Source organism: Eleutherodactylus coqui, chromosome 1 (assembly GCF_035609145.1).
Source record: "Eleutherodactylus coqui strain aEleCoq1 chromosome 1, aEleCoq1.hap1, whole genome shotgun sequence".
NCBI lineage: Eukaryota > Metazoa > Chordata > Amphibia > Anura > Eleutherodactylidae > Eleutherodactylus > Eleutherodactylus coqui.
The window spans coordinates 382,770,172-382,795,652 of record NC_089837.1 but is presented as its reverse complement, the minus strand read 5'-3'; the positions used below and the strand labels follow the sequence as shown (position 1 = coordinate 382,795,652).

General features: G+C 42.8%; 1 protein-coding gene across 1 annotated transcript in view; it reads right to left on the bottom strand.

The window, feature by feature from the left end:
• GABRA5 (gamma-aminobutyric acid type A receptor subunit alpha5) overlaps nt 1-25,481 on the bottom strand; it is a 252,432-nt gene that overhangs the window by 129,366 nt on the left and 97,585 nt on the right. The window contains exon 11 of the mRNA XM_066588715.1: nt 1,205-1,287. Within this exon, the coding sequence (XP_066444812.1) occupies nt 1,205-1,287 (83 nt within the window). The remainder of the gene's footprint in view (nt 1-1,204; nt 1,288-25,481) is intronic.

Genomic DNA, 25,481 nt, shown 5'->3' with positions numbered 1-25,481 from the left:
GTGGACTAATGGAAAAAATGCGTGGTTACATTCAGATGAGCTACTTGTTTTTTCATTTGGAAATAACATACATGCTTTCGGTATCATTTCAAAGCCAAGAATCATGACTGTTAGACCCAGTGCTACAGCTATTTGAAGTAGACCAAACCTTATTCATTCAAAACTGTAATGTCCTTTTCCAGTAAAACAAATAGAGCTCTGGGAAATCTTTGAGGGGTTGTCTGATTTTAAAAATTCTCAGTTTATGTACTCTATTAAGGAATTCTGGGTTAATAGAGGGTTGTTTTGTGTTCAGGATTATCATTTCTTGGCGACAGTAGAGCATAGCTGCAAAGAACATCTCTTGCTCTGGAGCACTTGCTCTGTCTTGCATTACATAGTGCATTTATTTTAATTGACACAGTAGAATGCTTCATTTCCACTGTAGTTACTCTGCAGAGGAATTTAACATTTCCTGCAAGGTTTCCCATACAGTAGTTTACAAGTTGCTTGCTGGTGATGTCACCCAGAGGACCTTTTGTGATCAGCTTGTTGTCCGGAACTCTTCCATTAGGTAGGAATTGCAGAGAACCCCTTAATTTATATTCCCTATTGTATGTATGTTTGATTGATTGATTAGAAGCACTTGACAAACTGTGTCACTCCTGTCATTTCATTTTTTCTCAATGTTTGCTAATGTTCATTTGGCTTTGTTAAAGGGATTTTCCAGCCTTTTGTTATCGGTGACCTATCATCAGGATTAGTCAGCAATAAAAGAGTGGAGGTTCAAGATCTGGTGATGCTGCTGTCCGCTGTTACAGGTATTGAGCAGTGGTCCAGAGTGGTACTGCAGATTCGGGTTCTTGTGAGAGATTGATTGACCAGTGCTTACCACATGTACAGTGCTGGCCAATTAGAGCAGTATGTAGAGTCTTAGACTACCGATGAATACTAATACACAATGTGCACCAGGTAGTCAGAGAAGCAATGTGGCCATCTTTATTTATCCAGAACTGGAGGGTTGTTTTAGGTGATGGATGTCTTTAAATAATATGCTTTATAGGTGTAGACATCTAATCCAAAACAAAATATTGTCTCTAATTTTACACAAATATAATGGCTTGTCACTATATGGTCCATCTAAGCCACAATATAAAAGACACAAGCTAATACATATTTAGGAAATAGGTGAGAATATTAGGAAAAATATTTAAATACAACTTACAGCTTCCAAATTTCAGAGGGCATGCGTGAGCATCCATAGGAAAGTCTTCTAGCTGCATGGGGCATTCTGCTGAAATTGTCAATCTGTCCAAATCATTTGGGATTAAAGAAAAGGAAACAAAATTATACAAAATCCTGCCAGTGGGCATCCAATCATTATACATTTGCTTACACATGACAGTTGTGGCACTGCTATATGAAACCTGGGGACTAGCTAAATTGTTCAGCAGTATATTATCATCCCTCAAAATATTTTAGGTTTTTATACAGACAGAAAAAAGCAGATGTGGCAGATTTTACCTGTTAAGTCCCATTGCTGTCAAACTGCATTAACATGAGATACTCCAATCTGTCTATCTCTTCATGTAAAGTACAGCCTTTCTTCCCATGGCACAATTCCTCAAAGGACAGCTCTCTTATCATTGAGCCAAATGTCTCACTGCTAGCATATTTATATGCTGAGCATGAAATGCATATCTTCTGAATTTCCTTTAAAACAGAGGGGACCCGCAATTTTTCAACAGGAGCACCAAAGGCAAAATAGTCGAGGGCTGATATATTTCTAATGCGTACTTCAATTTGTATGGCACTAATGGGAAATTGTAAAGCAACCAAGGTTGCTATAGAAACTTTTTTTTCGACACAATTTGAAAGACATTTATATTTAATTTGATTCTTCAATGTAAACTTCAAATGTATCGAAGACATTCCTGATATATCCACAAGACAGAGGTTTTTCCCAGCAATTTACTGTATATATAACAGTTCAAGACAACAGTCCATTTGCTGCTAATATACAAGAAACTAAAAAATGACAAGTCCCCAAGACCTCCGAGCAGGAACCACCTTTTCATCTTAAGCACTGTACTTTACTACGTTACATTGATTTTAGTGTTCAGACGAGTGGAATTTATATCATAAAACATGACAGGCTCTTTAATGTGAGTGAACACCCCAATCCGCACATAACTCAGTGATTGTGTTCTCTGTCAGGTATTATATCACATTAATAATGCATAGAAATAATGTACAAGGATATTTACTTTTACAAACACATTTCTAATCCTACGTGCAGAAATTGCCGACGATAAACCGATACAAATGAAATTATTAATTATCATACTTCTAACAAATGAGATGGGCTATATATAAATAAAAGCCGTCCGATTGCAGAAGACAAATCCAATACACTGTGTTTTGTTCTTTAATCTCCTCTGTTGTCTTGCCTTGCAAGCATAAGCTAGTATATTTCATACCTTTGTTTATTTCCTCGGTACAGTATCTGTCTTATGTCTGGGTGAAGCAGTATTGTTTGCATGTTAATGTTCCTGTTCAAAGAGGCATGTACCAGGCAGCAAGACACCGAAGAGAATTAAAAATACTAAATTGAAGCCGAGGCGTGTTATCCTCTAGGCAGCCTATGGCTTCCCAGGGGATATCCATTTACCATTCTTAATGTAATGTACTTTCCCTTCAGTGGCATGAAACTAAATGGGTCTCCTGGTTGCCTGCTTGCTACTGATTTCATTCTATGATGTTAGATTCAAACACTTTGCCTGATAAAAAAAAGTGATTGCTTGAGAGTTAGTTGATATACATTAGTGCATAAACAGCATGAAATGGTCTTATGCTACTTAAATGGTGATCTTAAAGAATACCTGAGTTTGGAAAAGTTTTCTAAAATATAAGAAGTTCTCAATACGCACTCATTTGCTGCTGTTTGTAAAAATAAGTGTGCGATCGTGGGGACAGCAATCAAGAGGACATGCATGCAGCTGCACAGGGGGACTCAACCGATGTTCTCCCACGTAGAGCACATTCCGAGAAGTTGTGACTAGTTGAACAGGCCAAGACCTCAGTTGCAGCAATCAAACAAAAACATGTTGCTGCCTACTACATTGTTTTTGGCACAGCTCAGCGGTAGCAGAAGATCATAGAGGAAATTCTCACTCCGAAGTATTACGGCCACAGGATTGGTGGACAGCTTTCCATGGCAAAAAGGAGTAGCAGGAAGCCGTCTCTCTCAGCAGCGGATTCAGGAAACAGAGAGGGTTTCTACCTTTTTGAGGAACCAGTGGGGAACAGAATTCCCAGAAGAACATATTTCTGAGTGGAACTCAGCTTTCACTGGAGCAGTGGCATGCCACAGCAAACTTTCAGTACAACTGGCAGTCTCTGAACCTTACTGGAACTGGCTATGGGCCCTGTTTCCGAAACCCACACTAAGATGAGAGCTCACCCAGCGCAATACACATTCCACCTTAAACAGTGTACTTAATGTTCTTTACGATGTAGAAAACATATATAAAATATTATAATATATAATGTACACAAAGATATAAAGCAAGTGTGTCCCTCACTATGTAATCCCCCCTTTTTCTATGGCTGTCTTCGACCACTGATTCAGAAAACCCCAATGACATAACCAAAGACCCAACACCCAACAGCAACAGAAAAAAAAACAAGAACACTGGCATTAACAAATATTGCAATTATTGAACTGCACACAGTATGCTCATGAGGAGTGTGGGGATGGCACTGGAGAAACTCGCCCAACAGTCACCATTAGCATAGGGTTCGGGTTGACATTCACTGCAGCCTTTCTGTGATGTACAGGTCCAATGGAGGGTGGTTGACTAGTGGAAGCAGAAGCCGTTTACTTGCAGATGCCCATATAGGGCTGGGGTTTAGGCATAGCACGCTCAGCCAAGCAGCGATGTACCCATTGCAAATGGTCCCAGTTGGGATAAGGCCCCGATGGTGGTGGGGCCCATATTTCTGGACCTAGTAAGCCCAGTTCCAAGTATGTTTCTATATACCAGCCAGCCTATATCACGGTCAGTCAGCCACTTCTTTCATTAGGACAATGCCCTGAGGCTGCCCGGGCACCCTTTGGGCCCTTCACACTAGTAAGGAATATGCGTTTACCTTTAATCAAATCATGGCATTTAATAGGGAGATTGAGCCATGCCACAGAGAGCCAGTGCTTAAAAGTCTCAAAGACATATCTGGCCTGGAGATCAAACTGCAGTACTGTGCCATAACGCTGATACTTTGCATGTTCCTCTGCTGTGTATCTGGTCAACTGCTCTCTCCACCCCTTCGCTCTTAATTCTCATTGCAAAGCAAAATGTTGGTGCAATAATAAAGGAGAGATTGTAATCTCATCTCTTTCAATGGGCTTTAAATCCACTGCCTCTTTGGAAGTGCACAGGTAACTCTGGTGAGTTGCAAGTCCCAGCAGCAGTGAAATTTCCCCATAACAAACAAGTAAGCCGGGTTTCTCATTGCAAAATATTTTTTTCCTTTATTATTTTCTTTTATCAGATGGTGGGACTCACAGATAAAACTGCTATATGCGTTTCGTTTGAAATACGGCCTTTCTCACAGCTGTGAGACAGGCGTTTTTTGGCCGAAACGCATCTAGCAGTTTTATTTGTGTGTAATGAGAAAGGCCATTTTGTAATGAAAAAGAAAAATCTTTCTGAGCAACCCGGCTTACTCTTTCCATATGTTAGTGGTAATGGTGCACCTGGAGTGGTAATGGCACTCATGCTGGCAGCAGGGGTTCCTCTACTGCTGGTGGTTATGAAACCTGGACTGCAGGACAAGTGTCTAACATTGGTACTACATCTGGTGCTGCCCTATCAGCCTTGTGACCCATTTTGTTCTTGATGCCAAGTGAAAATAAGTCTAGAGGTGGGACAGACGGCAACGGGTAGTAGTGGAGACAGCAATCTAGAGGACATGGATGCAGCTGCATAGAAGGATGCAACCAGTAGTCTCCCACATAGGGCACATGCAGAGAAGTCATAACTGGTAGAACAGGTATAGGTCATATTGCTTTTGAATAGATTTATTTCTCAACAGCAACAATTGAACAAAACACATGGGTGCTCACTGCATGCGTCTGGCACAGCACAGCAGTAGTAGGAGGTCACAGAGGAAAGTCTCTCACTGAACAGTTATGGCTAAAGTAAGTAACATTGGCGGTCAGCTTTTCAGAACAAAGAAGTGTAGCAGGAAGCAGTCTGTCTCAGCAGTAAATCCCAGAAACAGAGAGCATTTCTCCCTTTTTGACGGTCCAACAGCGAACGGAGTTCCCAGTAGACCATATTCCTGAGTGGAACTTGGTCTTCACTTGAAGTGGTGGAATGCTGGAGCAAACGTTCAGTACAACTCGCTCTCTCTAAACCTCACCAGAAATGACCATAGTCCCTCCCTGCTTTTGGAACCTGCACTAGGTTCTTGTTACAATGTCTGTAAACCTGTAGCCCCTGAGTGCACAGGAGTGAAGATATCTCCTCCTCCATTGCTAATTTCCCTGTGTCCTTGTTACTACAGAAGTCCTGTACCTAAGAAATGAGAGTGGATTATTGAGAAACTGAAGGGGAGACCCCCTAGCGGCTGCCACTTCAAACGTGTTTTACATGCAGAAAATTATTTTGTACTGGTGCTCATCATTTAATAAGAAAAAATGTATGAAAATCCACATTGCATTTAAACCCTGAAGACCTATTTACACACAAAGATTATCCTTCAAAATGTGTTCAAATGAACAAAAGTGAGCGATAATCGTTACATGTAAACGCAAAGTCACTGTGCACTATTCGCTCACTTGTCATTTATCGCCAAGTTTCAGCCTGCATAAAAATACTCTTTAGTTTGTTTGCCTGTCGCTATGGCAATCTTTCAGTTTTTGAGAGAAGGGGTTATTGTTTGCCCAGCTAAACACAATGACTCATGCCTAGGAAGACAATGGATTTTTCTTCGCACTAATTAAAAACCTCCCACCTAGACATTCTTTGCATATACACATGCCCACCTGACTAAACAATATATACAGTGTTTACATAGCTAACAAGGGAAATTGCAAGGAATTCAAACAATTATCTTTATGTATAAACACTCAAAATTTGTGAGAAAAAAGTTGTTGAGTCATTTGTTCATTCAAACAACAATCATTGTATGTAAAGTGGCCTTAAGATAAAGTTTGTGTCAGGTTGTGCTGCTGGGATCTGTTGTTGTATATGGGTTTCCAGCAGCACAGCTGCACAGGTGTGCGATAATTGAGCTGGCTAGCTGTGGAGTTCTCCAGCCAACCAATCCCCAATGATCCGCTGCACATAAATACCTGCTCCTCTAGCTAGATGATCTTGGTCATTTATTCATTCTGTCTTATCCCCACTTTGAGCTTGGTGTTGTACATATTTAGTCTAAAGTGTTTCTCCCACTTTCCCTGAGGACGGTCTGAACACCTGTATTCCCTGTCTGCATATAATGCAGACCCCCTCTCTCCTTCCCTTTGATGGGTGTGGCCTCCAGATGTTTGAGCTTGGGTGTTATCAGGTGGGTGATGCCTGACACTGTTACCTTTATGTCAGTTGGGTGTCTGACTCTTTCCACTTGGTGTGAGGACACTTGCACTAACTATTAATTACTATCTGTATGCCTGAGAGTTCTCAGTGGGGTTCCTGTTCTGTGTGTGTTGGTGTGAACAGTAATGTGTTCTGTGTGTCTGTGCTGGTGGCTGGACATGAGGTGTGAGCAGTCCTGTTCTGTGTGTAGGTGTGAACAGGGGCATGTCCTGTGTCCTAGGTGAAGACCATAGGGTCGTTCTTATCAGGCCGCTTACTCCACTTGTAGTCAGGGGTTTTCCACTTCTCTTGATTAGTGAGGGACAGGGGTCTCCTTCTTTCTTTGCCTGTGAGTGTATTTGCAGTTTTACTAGGACACTTCCCTGCGTCCGTGCTGGGCATGGTGTTCTGGCGCCCTGCAGACATAACAGTTTGGAGGTGCAATATCGAAATATTTTCCAATTTAAGGTCTAACCATTCTTTGTGTGCTCATAATTAGTTAAGCTAGCCATACTTTGTATGATTCTGACAATAATTACAGGGAGGGAAAATAGAAAGTACCCCCTCCTTCAATACTATACTTTATTTATCAAAGCCCAAATAACAATTGTGTGGTGCTCACCAACGTCCATAAACTAATACATGACATGTATAAAAATACAGCAGATTTTAACATATAGTGTTTTTTTCTGAAATTTAAGCCAACATTTAAAAATCAAGTAAGAAAAAAAGTACACCATTCCCACTTGCAAAATCATTAACAGAGTAATTAGCAGGGAAAAGTCAATAAATAAATGCATAAGAATAGTTGACTGGTCCCACTTAAAAAACAAAAACAAAAACAGCTGGTCATCTCTGAAAATAATAAAAGAAGCAATACTCACTTCTTTTCGCTCGCGTAAGCAGTGCAACAGCTCCAGTTGCTCTCTGTTTACAGAGGAAGTCAGGTGACTACTGCAGCCAATCAGAGGCTGCTGTGTTACCATCCATTCTCCTGGCATGAGCGCTCACGTCTTGTATGACGTTCCCTGGAAATAATGGCTGATCACCAAGGTAAGAGAAGCTAGAGAGGAGCCAATTGTCAGAAATCCACAGAAATTACTTTTTGGCTTGGGGTCCATGAGCAGTAATGATCCAAATGATCATTTTCCAACTTTTAGTCTGTAGAGGATCAATGTAGCCTGCAGCTCCCGATCCCCATTTTTCTGGTATGATGACTGACATGCAGTACATGGAGTTGAGCCAAAGTTGTACAACCACCAGAAGTGAGAATATACTGATATGTGTCTCTTGTTGCTTTGTCGGCTGGTAGAACTACTGAAACCAGAGAGAGCCTTTTTCTCTCCCCTCAAACTCTATTCTATTCTGAAATTTGGGTTTCAGACGACTATCCATCTAATGGATGGGTGACGAATAAAAATACATTTGTCCAGACTAGTAGTGAACAACCTGCAATGTTGTAAGCCCTTCAGATGTAACTATTGTCTTCATCAAAGGACCACAACTGACAATCTCTTCAGATATATACACTTTGTAATGGGCACTAAACGACCTCTGCATAGTAAATATAGGGGAAATAGATATAGAGACGTATAGGAAAGATAGGTACACCATTCCGATGTAGTTTAATTACTAGTACCATCCTAGTGATAACTGACATATTACACACGCCGGTCAGCTATACAATACTTTTTTTTAACATTGTGGTTAATAGCTAATATATGCAGCTGTATGGCTATACAGTGGCATATGTTGGAGGTATATGGTGGAGAATACTCCTGATATATGCAGTACCTTCAATGCATTGTTCTGATATGATGTGAACAGAACCATAGAACTGTACAATATAGCACATCACTGATTTATTAGTACCCAAAATAGTCATTAATACATGATCTAAAAATACTTTAGAAAAGTACAATGTATCATCCATATCCAGGCTCTTCCCACAACTTATTTCACACTCTTTTCATTCCACTATTGTCTATTACTGTTCGTCTTCCCCTTAGCTTTTTCTTTCTCAGACACTTCTCTGTCTGTGACTTTTCTCTCATTCATATTCTTTGCTTTCCATTGCGCACGTAAGGTGGATTGCAGACGTTACACACAGCCTCCTGCTTCCCAGAAATAGCTTGCAACCATAACTTTGGGTTAACTAGTAATAAGCTGGTTCTGCTAATAAAGCTAAAACTGCTACAACTTTGGCACCGCTTATCTGTTGCTTATTTGAGCATTGAGTGGGACTGTAAAAAGGAGAGAAGGACCCCAAGTTAGCAGCATCTAAGGCCCAGAAGAGGCTGTTGTATACCCTATAGGGAGGCAGAGAGCACCTATCAGGCCTGTATATATTGTATGGACTGTATATGAGCTTTACATAGGATAACCATGGACTGTGGTTCTTATGAGTAACCGCAAAGCTCATGAACTGTTTACATACTAGTATCTTATCGAGTGTAATTGCCATAAATGATGGACTGTGTGTCTTTTCAATAGAAATGTAAAGTTGCTGCAAATTCTACTACCTGTACCTAGCATTATTGTTGCATCATCCCACATCTGCACTTTGCAGAGAGAATGTCAGCTAAGTGTTGCAAACTGTGTACCTGGTCACCCAAACACATGTGGATTATGAGATGTGGGTATTAGACACCATTGGTCTATAAGTCTAAAAATAACTGTAGCCATATTTTATAAACTTACAGCCCATTGCCAGGCTATGCCATAAACATTAGGGATCCAACCTGTGGGCCACAAGTATGGATGAACTAATGTCACTCCGGCTTATTCCCTGCACAGGGGCACTCCCAGGGACCCACAAATGGGGCTGCATTGTATTTCTATGGAGTAGCTGGAAGCATTGATTGTCCAGTTCTGGGTGGGGCTATCTTTTAAAATGGATTTTACTTCTAAATAAACAGATTTTTGCTTTCTTTTCTTGTTTAGCAAGACAAATGGATATCATTATCACTAGACGTAGAGAGCGCTGCAAGTCAGACCTGCAATATTTATGCGGTGTATTTATTAAGTCATTTGACATCTATTTTGTGGAAAGTACATTAGATTAAAAACAGATTACTCACATTAACGGTGAAGGCAAAGACGGAACATTGACATATATGGTCACTAGAAATGCTTTATTGCCATCTAGTGGAAAATGAGAGAACTGCATGTTGTTGAACATTAACATGAAGAACTAACCAGGGGTGCAGCTATAGGAGGTTTAGAGGTAACAGTTGCATCTGGGCTCTGGTGTCTGAGGAGGCCAAAAGGCACTGCTACTACAAAATAAGAAAACAGCAGTGTTATAAATGACTCCTAGTGGATAGGGGGGCTATTACGGGCTTTGCAATTGCGCCAAAGAAGCTTTAAGAGACCTCACTTTTTCATGTTTAATTTACAATATTTTTAAAATACAAACTTAATACTTTAGGTCTGTAAGAGGTATACATTTTAAATGCATATTCCCATCTCAGGACTTTTGTTTGTGCCCAAGACAGAACCAAGAGGTGCAGTAATAACTTTACAGCACTGCTTGCTTCAATGTGCTTGTTCCCCATGCAACTAGGCAGATGTGTGCTGTGTGCAGAAGTAGTCTCTTGGCTACAGAGCATGCTCAAGGGCGATCCTATTCCCTTGTAAGCAGAGGAGATGGATAGGAGGTAAGGAATACATCTCTCAGTCTACTGTGCTGGCTGGGGGTCACCCTACACACATGTGAATAGAGCTGCTGCCTGGGCAGGGAGCTACTGTGTATGCTCCGCCATGCACCATCTTGATAGTCCAGACATACTCAATGTAAATTGTTTAGGAATAAGTGTGCAAACATGGCCACCTCTATCGGACCGTCACAGTGGCCATAACCATGCCTGCTAAAAAAAACAAAGACAGAGATAGTGGAGCTGAAGCAGGATCTAAAGAATGGTACAGTTTTGAAAAATAATTGTATATGCAAAACTCTTTACATTATCTACCATGTTAGCTTTGATTGCTGAGATGTGAATATAACTCTTAAAGGGGTTGTCTCGCGAAAGCAAGTGGGGTTATACACTTCTGTATGGCCATATTAATGCACTTTGTAATATACATCGTGCATTAAATATGAGCCATACAGAAGTTATTCACTTACCTGCTCCGTTGCTAGCGTCCCCGTTGCCATGGTTCCGTCTAACTTCGGTGTCTTCTTGCTTTTTTAGACGCGCTTGCGCAGATGCATCTTCTCCCTTCGGCTGGTCTTGGAAGCATCGGCGTTTTGGCTCCGCCCCCTTGTACGCATCATCGCGTAGCTCCGCCCCATGACGTGTGCCGGTTCCAGCCTCCCGATTGGCTGGAATCGGCACGTGATGGGGGCGGAGCTACGCGATGATGCGTACAAGGGGGCGGAGCCAAAACGCCGATGCTTCCAAGACCAGCCGAAGGGAGAAGATGCATCTGCGCAAGCGCGTCTAAAAAAGCAAGAAGACACCGAAGTTAGACGGAACCATGGCAACGGGGACGCTAGCAACGGAGCAGGTAAGTGAATAACTTCTGTATGGCTCATATTTAATGCACAATGTATATTACAAAGTGCATTAATATGGCCATACAGAAGTGTATAACCCCACTTGCTGCCGTGAGACAACCCCTTTAATACAGGGTGAGGCAAAAGTCTGGACACATGTTTAACTTATGTAATAATGAGAAAATGAGCATCCAATGTGTGAAAGTATTAATTGGGAGGGAGGCTGTATTTTTGGCATACGAGACATTTTTGACAGCTATTTCGAACTCTGCCATGTTGCAATCAGCTCAGATTTTTTAAAAGGAAAGGAGGTCATGTGATATATCAAAGTCTTAGCTAGAATTTACTCAGAAATTCACTGAAAGTGTCAGTTCTGCCCTAACTTTTATAGGAGTAACTTTATAAACCTCTATAGCTAATAAATATAGAATATATAAATATTTAGCTACGGTATAGTGACAACTTCTTTCCCGACCCACTGAGCGTGGAAAATTTTTTCCTTTATTCTCGTTTTGGACCATAACCTTGATATATGCTTATGCGCACTGAGGACCAGCAGGCATACTCTCCTTGACGACTCTCCGGATTATCTGGATAAGGACGGGATCTAAGGGTCGCCACCACAAACATATAGCGAACCAGGACCCAGAGGTGCTGGCGGGTTATTCTTTTATGAGGAACCTTTTTATGAGTCCTTTCTTTTTATGCACTTTAAATTTCTCTATGCATTTTAACTAGATGCTACAACTATACAAGATGCTGTTCATTTGTTTTTAATACTTTCTGGCATAAATCATACATAAATCTGTCGGTCTGGGTGGCCACGCCCCACTCCCTGCAAGTACCATCTTCTTTTAGAAAAAGTGGTGGGGCCAGTGCACAAAGTTCAGAGGTTATAAAGTGTTGCACAAGTACCCGTTTGCAAAAACGTGTGCCTTTTTACTCCAGACAGTGGTGTAAAGCTTTCAATCCACAAAGGATTATCATCAGACCAGTACTGGAGATTGTGGCTGTTGACCTCACCATTCACATAAAACAGTGCAGGAAAAAAAGCACTATTTGGTTCACCTCAAACAGTGAATCCTACAGTGCTGTGAAGAAATATCACCTGCAATCCTTCAGCATATTCACAAAGACCGGGTTAAATGTTTAACCATGTGCATCTGGCAGAATGTTGGACACATCGAACAAGTCATGTAAAGCACTTTGTGAAACTTTACCCTTACTTAAATCTTAAACAAGTAAATATGGGACAAAACTGACACTTTTACTGTGTTTCTGAGTAAATTCTAGTCAAGACTTATATGCCACAAGACCTCCTTCTTATTTGAAAATCTGAGCTGAATTCAATATGGCAGTTCAAAATGGTCATTAAAAACATTTCCTCCCCTAAAATACAGCCTCCCCCAATACTTTCACATATTGGAAGTCAATTTTCTCATTATTACAACAGTTAAATGTGCAGACTTTTGCTTCACCTCGTATATGCTGTAATTTGCTTTCTTTAACATTTAGAGGAATGATTCTTCTGTATACTAGTATATAATATATATATATATATATATGATCAAGTTTACGCAAAATTCAATGTTTAATAAATTTTATTTTATGATATTTTTGCTGTCTTTATTTTTGCATATGAATCTGCTAAATTAGTTAAATTATTTTGGCCAGTGTTTAGACCTATTAGTACTATGTTTCAGGACATGCTAATTTGCCATCGACTAGAGATTGGGAGTTGCGATATCAGCAGTATGTAGCCCAGCCAGAGCCCAGTATCCGATGCATTTATAGCATTTATATATTTCAAAAATGTATTATCTTATTGGACTTACATTTGTTATTTCATAGCAGGAATGTGCTTTCTGTTTGCTGTCATATGTATAATACACAGGGTGTCTCAAAAGTACAGATGCACATATAAAATGATGGTCATCCTGTGTTAGACACAAGCTGAAGATGGAAAGAGGAAACCTGTTAAGCCATGTGACCATTATTGCGGCCATTTTAAATTTAACCATTCTTGGACCCAACTTCAGCTTTTCAAATGTCAAGGTAGATATGTGGCACATCCAACTGGGGGGGAATTTCACCAGAAAAACAATGGTGTGCTTCATGTTAGTGTATTTGTACTCACGTTAAAAGAGTGCTGTTTTTTCTGTATAGACTGATGACATTATCCCAACAGAACGTGATTAAATGCTCCTCATTTTCCAGTGAACAAAGCACACATCATCATTGAAGATTTCAACCATTGCCACCCAAACAGGCTGATTATTACCTACAGTGCAACTGCCAAACTCCTTGCTAAATCTGTTTCATCACTGAACAGCATTTGATATAGAATACGAGGGTTTACATGGACTTGTTGTGTCACCCATTCTGTGATTTCTATCCGACGGCCTGGATCATCAGGTGTTGCAGTATCTGATTTGTATAAGGGTGCCATTTATGGGTAGCATAACAGACAAAGGAAAAAGTAGACTATATGCTCCCCAGTCAATAATGGGATACCAGTGTCAAATTATATCACCCAAGATCATTTATTATTATTATCATCATCATCAGGAACATCACCTGTTAGAAGGGACTGATTAACCCCTTAATGTCACAGGATGTAGGTTTCTGTCCGAGTTGGAAATTACTTACATCCTGTGGATGCCAGAGTCTTCCACTGCAATAGGGAGGGGGTTGGTGAGAACATCAATTCCCACCGTTAACCTCTCGCATGCCACGATCTAAGTAGATCATAGCCTGTGAAGATCTTACAGAGGGAGCGCACTCCCTTTGTAATGTCATAGGCCTTCCCCTATGTAATTGCGGAGGGCTGATAGGTTGCCATGACTGGTGTTCAGGCCTGCCATGGCCTGTGATAGCTATTGTGAGCAATAGTGCATCTCAGTACAATTAACTTTTCCGATGATCATAACTTTTCTGGTTCAAGTCCCTACCTACTGTTATGACATGAGGGTACCGAACAAGCAAAGAGTAAAACTAAATATAGCTGGGCAATGTATGGCCATCTGGTTTTAGATAAATATTAATGCTTAAAGATGGATCTGTGCTTATGAATGATTGCCTATCATTTATGGGTTATATTATAGTGCAATTTTTATGTGATATATGGTGTAGGATTCCTTGAAGAGGTAATATGGGTATGTTTGGGGCTTCTCCATTTTATATATAAGGATCCTTGGGTGTGGATTTTGCTATTTGTCTATGAACTTCAGAAAGGAGCTCCATCCTTCAAAAACCATCTTTTATAATACTTATTGTGAATTAAAATGATCTTAGTTGATATCATTTGACACTGGCATGCCATTATTGATTGGAGAGCACATACTCTACTGTTTGCCCTTTGTGTTATGGAACTCAAGCTCTGGGTAAATCAGGAGCATTGGTCTAGTGAGTGCAGTATACCCACCTGAACTGCCATACAGGCTTAAGGCAGCTGTGCCTCAAGCACAATAACATTACCTTATATGAGCATCCAATTATGCAATTGCTACACTACATTTCTATTTATACTATTCAAGGAGAGGATTTTTTGGGTGACATTGGTTGAAACCTTCTGTGGTTACATGTGTGCTTTGGTGACCAGAAATGGGGATGATCTCAGCACATTTTGATTGGGATGACACCATCTATCAAATTGCTTGTACAAAATAATTATCATTTCTAACACTGCCATTGTTTTTCCGGTGAAATTCTCTACCAGTTTCATGTGTCACACACTTACCTACCTTTTCATTGAAAAATCTCACGTTGAATCCTAGAAGGCGGTGATTAAGATGACTGTCTAAAGAGTTTGACATTGACTTGCAGGAATGCTGTCCTCCAATAGGTGATGCTGCAAAGGTATTGCTCCATCTTCTTTATTTGTATATTTCCCAGAGGAGCATGGATGGCCTTATAAGTCTCTTTACTCACCTGCTAGGTGCTCTCCTTAAGGGGAAGCAATACCCTTCCCAACCCACGTCACAGGTCTTTCACTAGCTAAGCCAAAAACTTACTGCACACTGATAAGGGGTAAAAACCCAGAAACAGCTGTCTGTGTATGGTATTCTGGCTTGATTTTTAATTCCCAGTCAGTGCTATAAGGCTTGTCTAAAGAGTCTGACATTGACTTGCAGTAATGCTGCCATCCAGTAGGTGGCGCTGCAGAGATATTGTTCCATCTTCCCTATTTGCCTTGATGGTGACATGGCCTACCAGGTTTCATCCTTCACAGCTCGTGTCTAAAAGTGCTTATTTTTTATATAGGTGTTTTCTTACTTTTAGACAAACACTTATACTGTATGTGTCAATATGGTTAGGGTTTGTTCTCATGTGATCAACACTGGCCAATTGCACAACTGTGCATAAGCTAGTTAGAAAATGACAGATGCCATCTTGGCTAGCCAAAAACAGGACCAAAACTGGAACAACTGAGAGACGGAGGAGAAAATTGAGTGCAGGTATTATACTCCCTCCACCCTCTGGTCCTGGCACAGAATTTTGTCCCTAAAGCCTAAACCAGAGGATCACTTTAATCTCTGATTATTTTACACTCAGTTTAAAGACTCATGAGCACTTGGGCAGAACCTGTTTGGCTCCATATTATGCCTTACGGCCTCTGTTAGAATTCCTATATAGGAGAATACCTCTATACATATGGCATCTAATAGAGTATGCCACAATTTCTTTCATTGAATTTGTATAGGTTCAGTCAAAAAGAATCTTTGTACAACTGTCTGTACCACAATATTGACATTTCAAAGTACTGTGACAGACAGAAAATTTACAATAGCTAAAAACTAAACTCTATACTTATTGAATTGTATCTGTAAATATGCTTATAATATTGTATTGTGTAAGTATACAATCTGAACTTTTGCAAACTGCAACTATTATATTTTTAAACAACCCTGTAACATAAAAATATAACAAAATGTATTTTAGCCAGGTTTTCCTCACCTTGTAGTGCTAAAGGATGGACTCATTCTGACCTCTAGTGGTAAGAGGTGCTATTACATGCATCACTTAAAAATGTTTTTATTTACTTTCGTTTTCGGGAGGATTACCTGTTTAAGAACCAATGTTTATGTCTTATAGTTAGTTTAACAAATTGTATGATGTAGCTTATGCAAATTTTGTCTTTATCTATCTATCTATCTATATATCTCAAACTTAGTTTTAACAACTTCCATATAGTTTAAAATAAATAAATCTTGGTATTTGTATAGCGCCAACTTATTCCGCAGCGCTTTCAGGTAATTATTACTTATTACCCCCCACCAAGCTGGGTTCTCATTTTACCGACCTCGGAAGGATGGAAGGCTGAGTCAACCTTGAGCCGGCTACCTGAATCATGCAGAGATCGAACTTGCAACTTTCAGGTCGTAGGCGAGAGCTTACACTCTGCACCACACGAGTTTAACCCCTCATAGTGTAAATTTTTCATATAAATGTAATTTTTAAAGCTAACCTAGCTCATTATTAGTTGCTATTGGCTGTTTGGATTGATTTCAGCATAATAAAAGACTTTGTTGATATAGTTCTGTATTCCAAAAATATTGAGAACCATTGATGCATTTTAAGGTATCAGCATGTATTTAGCCAAAAGCTTGTACCACGTTTGTTTTTAACATGAGCATCACATACATAATTTAGACACTTGGAAAAGCTGTTTGGTCAAGAAGGTCCCTATCCTCCCTAATTTTCCAGATGAATACTTTTAAATGTTGCGCTGAAGCAGTCCCTTCTCTAGAGCTGGATGAATTCATATTTTGATTAAATATTTAATTTTTTGTTTCAATAACTATAATTCACTTTATTTTTATAGTGCCAAAACATTCTGCAGTGCTTCCCAGTCAGGAAAATGAGTATACACACAAAAGCACATTTTCAGAAGCATTCATATGACAATAAATCAAATAGAAGGAGTTTTTTCCGCGTACACACTGCAGCAAAAATGTCATGATGACTTTATTCTGTGGGTCGGTACAATCACCTGACCAGATTCATCTAATTTTTAAAACTACTTTTAAAAAACAAAATATATTTTCTGCCGCCATCTTCTGACTGACATACATTTTTTTTAATTTTGATCAATATAGCTGTGTCAGGGCTCTTTTTTGCTAGACATCATGTAGTTTCTATTGGTACTATCCTGGAGTGTATACAACGTTTTGATCACTTTTTTATTTTTTTTAAATTGGAAATAGGGTGACCAAAAAAGCCTTTTTCTAGCAGCATTCAGGATAAATAATTTGTTACTTTGGTAGATTAAACCTTTATAGACACAGCAATACCAATTTTGTTTCTTTAGATTTTTAAAATTAAAATTATGTAAAAAAGGAGTTTAAACTCTTAATATCCTTTATTTTTACAGTAGTTAAAAAAAAACATACTATATTTACTTTTTTCTAGTTCCCATGGGGGACATGAACTTGTGATCATTTGATTGCTTATACCATATACTGCAGTACTTCAATATTTAGTATATGGTATTCTGCAAGCATTCTGCAGGCCACAGGTCTGACTCAATTGGCAGATTTAGGGGCATTCAGAAGGTCCCAGCTGCCATTACTGCCAAATGGCATCTCATAATCTCACCATGAGGGGACAGTTTAGAACCCCCAAACACCGATTGGAACATTTAAATGCTGCTGTCAAATTTGAGAGTGGCATTTTAAGTGTTAATAGTTACAAAGGTTACAGATAACGTTGTACACTTTAAAAAAACCTAAATAAATCAGCAATCACCTTCTTGGCTCCACTAACTGCCTCTGATCCAGCATAGATGGTCCAGTGGCTGCCTGCTGATTTTTGCTTACAGGCTGCCAGCAGGGGCGTAACTATAGGGGATGCGGTTGCACCCGGGCACAAAAGCCTTATGGGCCCCATAAGGCCTCTCTTCTCTATATAGGGAACCCAGTACTATGAATAAAGCATTATAGTTGGGGGCCCTGTTACCGATATTGCATTGGGGCCCAGTAGCTTTAAGTTACGCCTCTGGCTGCCAGCATTGATGTGCTATATATACTGTTCCAATATATATGTGTCAGTGACTGGCCTCAGTGATTGCCTGCCCTTCTTACTACAGGCACTGTGCAGCAAGAAGGAGGTTTTTTGTTTCAGGACAATTTTTTATGCTGCTTGTTTGAACTATAGTACAACAACTTTACCAGGCAGTATCAGAGCTTCAAAGTTTGTGCCTCAAATGCCAAGCCAAATAGTTAGACTATAGGCTACCGAGCGCTCCAGGCTGGCGGTACAGCGCCACCCTTCTTCACTGTGCACAAAGCAAGGAGCCAGCAGGAGGTCAAGAAAGTCAGCTGAAGAAGCACAAGTGGCAACTCCTCGGTAAGTCTATGGGCGCCTACACACGGGCGGAAACCCTGTGGTGGGATTTCCGCCACTGAAAGCCTGCATAGGATTGCGTTAACAAACGCAATCCTATGCAGACGGCCGCGGCATGTCCTATTTCTGTGCGGGGCTCGCAGAGCCCCACACAGAAACGTCACCCACCCGGCCGCCGGCTCCGGTCTGCGCATGCGGGTGAGTACGCGCTCGTTCCTGCAGGCGCTCGGGTCGGGTCCCGCGGTGAGAATGCAGGTGGCCTATCTGTGTGTGTTCAGATTTTATATATAGTAAATTATTTTTTTTAAGTAAGGGGATGGCACCATTTTGCTGTTCGCCTCAGGCAGCAGAAAGGCTAGGCAAACCCCTCATACAAAAGAAGAATATAAATACTGTTGCAAGAACCATTCACCCATGGTTTGTCCTTACACAAAATACATAATTATGAACGTATAAATACAGAATTTTGAGTAAAAGGTGACATGATCGTGTTTGAGGCACTATTACAATTACAGAGATTGCTAATTAGTCTGCATGTTGAAGGCAAAACATTAATTAGTAAATATCCAGTATAGAAGAAGGCCTTGATATAGGTATAAAAGGATGTAGGACAATGAGTCACTGACAGAATAGAGAATGCAGGTAGATAAATAAAAGCAATTAGAGAGACGGTATAGAAGATGCAGCATGGGGGAGAGCTATACAGATTAGCAAAAAAATTTAAAAATGTTACATTTTGTTCAATAAGTCTATACACTGAAGTAAAGCAGAGATGCAGAGCAAAAAGCATAACCATTAGATAGAGAAATTAATCTGTCCACTGCATTCTTGATAGAGGTAATTAAATGAGAGGGATATCAGAAATTCTCGGGGCTAGAATGATACATTGTGTCCAAGGCCTGGGGGAGGGATAAGGGCAGTGCATGACCCAGGGATTCTCTCTGAAGCAATCTTTAGTTCCCAATGACATGTACTAACTCCTCAGATCCTGGATGCCATATTTGTGCTTTAGATGAAGTTGACAGGAATTGACAGTGGACTGAAGGATATGACAAATCTGAATCCAGTATAACCCCAAGACATTAAAGGGGTTATCCAGGGACAACAATTCAAAGTTGCTCAATCTGATACAAAGAGATAAAAGAAGTAATGCTTACCTCACCCAATCCCCCACATCTCCCATTCCGGAAGTGCCTAGTCCTCTGCTGCTCTCACCTTCCGACTGCAGTAGTGATAACGTCCTGACATGTGACCACTGCAGCAGGATATGGAGAGCAGCAGGGGACCAGGAGGAGACCAGGATTGGCAGTGAAGTGGGCCATTATTTTCTTGTTCTTCTCTAAATTGCCATCATTTATTGCACTATTCCAATAGATAACAACTGGTAAATTCCTTCTTCTCCTTGACTTCTCTTCATCTCTGTGTACCACCTACACTGTGCAACACCATGATGTACAGTAGTATTTGGTGCCAATGATGTTGCTGGCAATAAGACACGAGGAAAGTAAGTATACGTCTGGTTTGGAGTCTGAATTTATTTTGAGGTCTAGTTTGGGGGCTGAATTTATTTGTATATCTATAGAGACAGGGGATGACAGCAGAAGCGAGAGGCCAAAGATGTCTGGACAGCAGGTGCTGCGGTCATTAGCAGAAGTTATCACGCTTGTTACATTTTATTCATTAATGGGACTTTTACCTATGTGCAAATACAGGGTTATTTAAAACTAGTGGTGCAAAGTGAAGCAGATTTCTTCATAGAAAAACTGACATACAACAGGCAGAATGACATGAAATGATAGAGCTGAAGTTTTTAATGCACCTTAGAGATGTTCCATGTGGCGCCATTGGTGACACTAGACGACCTAAAACAACACATCTCCGCTGCATTGAAATCGATAACATAATATATGCCAGAATGCATCTGAACAACCAACTTGCCATCTGTCTGTTCCACCAACGGCACCACAAGAAGAAAAAGAGTTACAGCAGCACTCCAAAAGTTCAGTCACACCGCTGGTGCAAGGCACTATGCAATAGCCCAGTTAGGGTCCCGACTCCCCAGGTCCACCGTTGGTCATCAGTGCAGAAAAGGAGAAGAACCAGGCAGCATTCATTAAAAATCCTCTTCTTTATTAGAATAGCATGAGGAAGAAAGCAGCCACGTATCGACCCTGTGCTCGGGTCTTTATCAAGCTAATGCTCCATTACATCAAACCCACCAACCGCACCCACATCCAACATCTGTAAGGTGCACTGAAAACCTAAAGAGTTCTTCTATCTTTTCATGTCATTGTGACTGTTGTATGTCAATTCAAGTATGACGAAATTAATTTTAGTTTTGCACTGTTCTTTTTGAATCACCCTGTTCTTGAAATATGCTCAATCAGGAAAGAAGGAACAATTAGAAACTTCTGGAGACCCCTCACCGTCCCACCCCCCAAAAAAGGGTACATTAAACACCCGCTAGCAGCAGTGCTAATCACTTACAATGTAGGATGATTAAACTTGCTAGTCCTCAGCAAACAGCATTCTCATGTACCAAAGTACCAAGTGTATATGCAGTTGATAAGACGAAAACTCATCTGTAATTATTCACATGCAAAGCGTATTCTTAATTACTAGAGATGAGCGAACGTACTCGGTAAGGCCGATTTCGCAATCGAGCACCGCGATTTTCGAGTACTTCACTACTCGGGTGAAAAGTACTCGGGTGCGCTGTGGGTGAGTGGGGGGTTGCAGAGGGGAGTGGGGGGGAGAGGGAGAGAGAGAGGACTCCCACCTGTTCCGAGCTCCCACTTCAAGCGGTGGAAATCTCACAGAATTTCTGTGCGGTTCCACTGCAGACATTCTGCATGATTTCCGCGGGATTTCTGTCCTGGGTGAACCCAGCCCAACAGTAAAAGATATGTAAAAAATGTATTGGATGTTAAACAAGTATAAATGTAGTAAAGACATTAAGACTAAACAGTCAGTTAACCTGGAAAGGTATGAAGAAGAAACAAATTCTTGGACAGAATAAGAGGTCTTTCATTAAAATCAATATATACACACATACTGTTACGGCACTCTGCCCCCCCCCCCGAGCGCCAGATGGGGTGCCCTGATCTTACCGCACCCCACTGTCTCTGCCTACTTGCCTCGGCCCTGGCTAACCCCAGGCGGACAACTGGACAACGGTCCCTGCCCTGGCTAGGGACCTGGCGACTGACAAGAAGCAAGCTACCTAATGGGGGGAACAGAGTGCCGACAGGGGAGGCAGATGGAACCGACCAACAAAACTACCAAGCTGGAGATGGAGCTCACAGGCAAACTGACAGGATACTGGATAGCAACTAGTGCTGACTGGGCCAGACTAAACTAGAGGCTAACAGAACCGACAAGAGCAGACAGAACAAAAGGGAACCAGAGGGAGCTGACCGGCAACTAGGGACTGGCTGAGGAAACCGCAGACAGACTGGCTAGGTGCAAGCAGAACCAATAACTGGCAGTGAGCTCACTTCACTGCCAGTCTTTTAACCACAAGGTTCCGCCCAGGGGCGGAGAGTGGGAGGAGGCAACTCCACCCACTGCTGTATAAGAAGAACGGAGGAGTGCGGGCGGCACCCTACGGGCGGACACACCCACGCCGCCGCCCACCGGCCGCCCCACGCTGCTGGGATAACCTCGACACAGGGCTCCAGGCCGCCGGAGCCGACGCCGGAGCGACGCGCGCCGACCGCGGGACCCCGTGCCGCGCTGTATGGTAACATTACCCCCCCTCTGACGGGGGACCTCCGGGCCCCCGGAAACTCAACCAGGCTTATCCAGAAAACGGCTGTGAAAATGCTGTACCAACCCGAGAATGTGACCCTCCCGAGCGGTCACCATTGACTTATCCTCAGGTCCATGACTTCGGTAGCCTGTGGCTGCCCCATTTCCTTCAGGGACAACAGGTTTCGACAAAGACTTATGGAACCCCCTGCGACCCCTCCTTTTGCGATTTCCAGAGGACCGGTACTCCTTCTGTCCCACCCTGTACGGCTCAAATACCGACAGACTCTCCTCACAACGCAACTGCATACGAGACCCCACCCCTTTCTTCCGTCCCCCCTGCAGGGCATCGGTGGCGACATCAGCAGCAGGGCAGGCGGATGGGGTGTGAAGGTAAGTGAGACCTCGGGGACTGAGTGCGGTATCGACTGAGCAGGGAGGAAGGGAAGCGCGATGGCTATGGCAGGACGGCCCCCACTGGGTTAGCTCCCCAGTGGCCCAATCGAATTGGTGGTTGTGCAATGCCAGCCACGGCATCCCTAGTACCATGTCTACCGACATTTTCTCCATCACCAGGAATGATAGACCTTCCGAATGGCGACCCCCCACCGTGAGTTGTAACACTGGGGTCCTCCATCGTACCAAGCCCGAAGCAAGAGGAGTAGCATCAATGCTAGCAAAACGAATTGGCGTCTTCAGCGCCACAAATTCAGCCCTCAGGGGCTCAACGAGACGCATGCTTACCAGGTTAGCGGCTGCTCCGGAATCAATAAACGCCTGCCCTAGGCGGGAGAAGTTCCGGAATCTAACCTGGCAGGGTATCAGAAGTCTAGGACGTACCTGTGGTCCTAGGCGACCCTCCCTGCAATCGCCTAGGACTGGGAGTCTTTCTGTCGATTCAGACTGTGGACGCTGAGGCCTCAGGGGGCAGGTTATCACCCGATGTCCAGCTTTCCCGCAGTAGAGGCAGAGATGATGCAATAACCGAACTCGGCGTCGCTCCTTGGGGTCCAGCGGGTCCAGTTCCATAGGCTCGGGAACAGAGACTAGTACGGAAGAGGAGGGAACAGGACAAACGACCTCCCTGACTCTACTGGTCTGCCTGTCCTGCTTCCAGCCCTGAGCCTCCTATGTGCCTTCACCGCAAGCTCCATAGCCTCCTTTAAGGACCCGGGAACAGGATGGGAGATCAACAGCTCTTTGACCGCGTCCGAGAGACCTTGCAGAAAAACGTCCTTCAGGGCACTATCGTTCCATGCAGTGTCACCCGCATAGCGTCTGAAATTGGAGCAATAATCCTCCACACAAAGCGACCCCTGATGCAGCGCCAGCAACCGTGAAACCGCCAACCCCACTCGGTCCGGTTCATCGAAGATACCCCCGAGTTCCTGAAAAAAGGAGTACACCGACTGCAGGGAGGGGGAACCCTCGGGAATGGAAAAGGCCCAAGTCTGGGCAGAGCCCCGCAGCAGGGACATTATAAGCCCGACCCTCTGGGCCTCCGAGCCGGAAGAACGGGGACGCATCCGAAAAAACAGGCGACACGCCTGTTGAAAAACGAAAAACTTGTTCCTCTCCCCAGAGAATACCTCAGGAAGAGGGCACTTGGGTTCGGGACTGGTAAAGGCGTTCTGCCCCTGCGACAACGCCCACTGCTCCTGGGCCACCATGCGAGCTGACAAATCCCTGATCACCGGCACCAGGTCTTGCAGCTGGTTTGCAAGGGCGCTGATCGCCGCCATGAAAAGAAAAACAGTATTTTAAGGGCCAGTTATTATGTTACGGCACTCTGCCCCCCCGAGCGCCAGATGGGGTGCCCTGATCTTCCCGCACCCCACTGTCCCTGCCTACTTGCCTCGGCCCTGGCTAACCCCAGGCGGACAACTGGACGACGGTTCTTGCCCTGGCTAGGGACCTGGCGACTGACAAGAAGCAAGCTACCTAATGGGGGGAACAGAGTGCCGACAGGGGAGGCAGATGGAACCGACCAACAAAACTACCAAGCTGGAGATGGAGCTCACAGACAAACTGACAGGATACTGGATAGCAACTAGTGCTGACTGGGCCAGACTAAACTAGAGGCTAACAGAACCGACAAGAGCAGACAGAACAAAAGGGAACCAGAGGGAGCTGACCGGCAACTAGGGACTGGCTGAGGAAACCGCAGACAGACTGGCTAGGTGCAAGCAAAACCAATAACTGGCAGTGAGCTCACTTCACTGCCAGTCTTTTAACCACAAGGTTCCGCCCAGGGGCGGAGAGTGGGAGGAGGCAACTCCACCCACTGCTGTATAAGAAGAACGGAGGAGTGCGGGCGGCACCCTACGGGCGGACACACCCACGCCGCCGCCCGCTGGCCGCCCCACGCTGCTGGGATAACCTCGACACAGGGCTCCAGGCCGCCGGAGCGACGCGCGCCGACCGCGGGACCCCGTGCCACGCTGTATGGTAACACATACATACAGTCACACACAGATATATGCCTGTATGAACCTGGTATTTGACCACTACTGTATATGATCACTGTATGACAGTAATATCAGTTATATTGGTCTTTGCATAGCGGTAGTTTACACTTGACCGAAAGGCCAAGTTTATTTCTGTATCAGACTGTGCAAATTAATTTCTAAGTTCTACTTTTAAGGCACTTTTACATGCAACAATTATCACTCAAAATTCGTTAAAACAATGGCTTTTGAGCGATAATCGTTGTGTTTAAATGCTACCATTGTGCACTTTTCGTTTAAATGATGATTTTTAGTTTAGCATAAAAACCATCATTCAGACCGCACACTGGGAGCTAGAGATAACATTGTATTGTCTGTGCAGCCTATGGCTGATAACGGCCCCCAAGGCTGTTATCTACACGGGAGCTAGAGATTACATTGTTTTCTCTTAGCAGCCCCTGGCTGAACAATAGAGCTACTTACAGAGCTCAAACCTCCTGCTGAGTTCTGCAACAGCTCCCAGAGGCTCATATGTACGCAAATGAAGCTGATAAAGTAATAATGGGCATTAGTGCCCATTAGTACTTTATGCAAAATGATCACTCAAATGAATGGCTGAGTGCTGTCCCTGATTGGTCACAGCGCTCAACCAATCAGGGGCAGCACTTTCTGGGGGCAGGGATTTTTCAATCCCTGGCCACCAGAATACAGATGAAGACTGACTGGGATGGGGAGAAGAGCCTTCTAGGTGAGTTACGTTTTTTTTTAACAGCTAGGGATGCTACAGGGGTTGCCTTCATCCCATTGCTTTCAATGGGGCAGCAGCAGCGCCAGTCCCATTGAAAGCAATGGAATAGCATTGCAGTCCTCTTTGACAGCTGT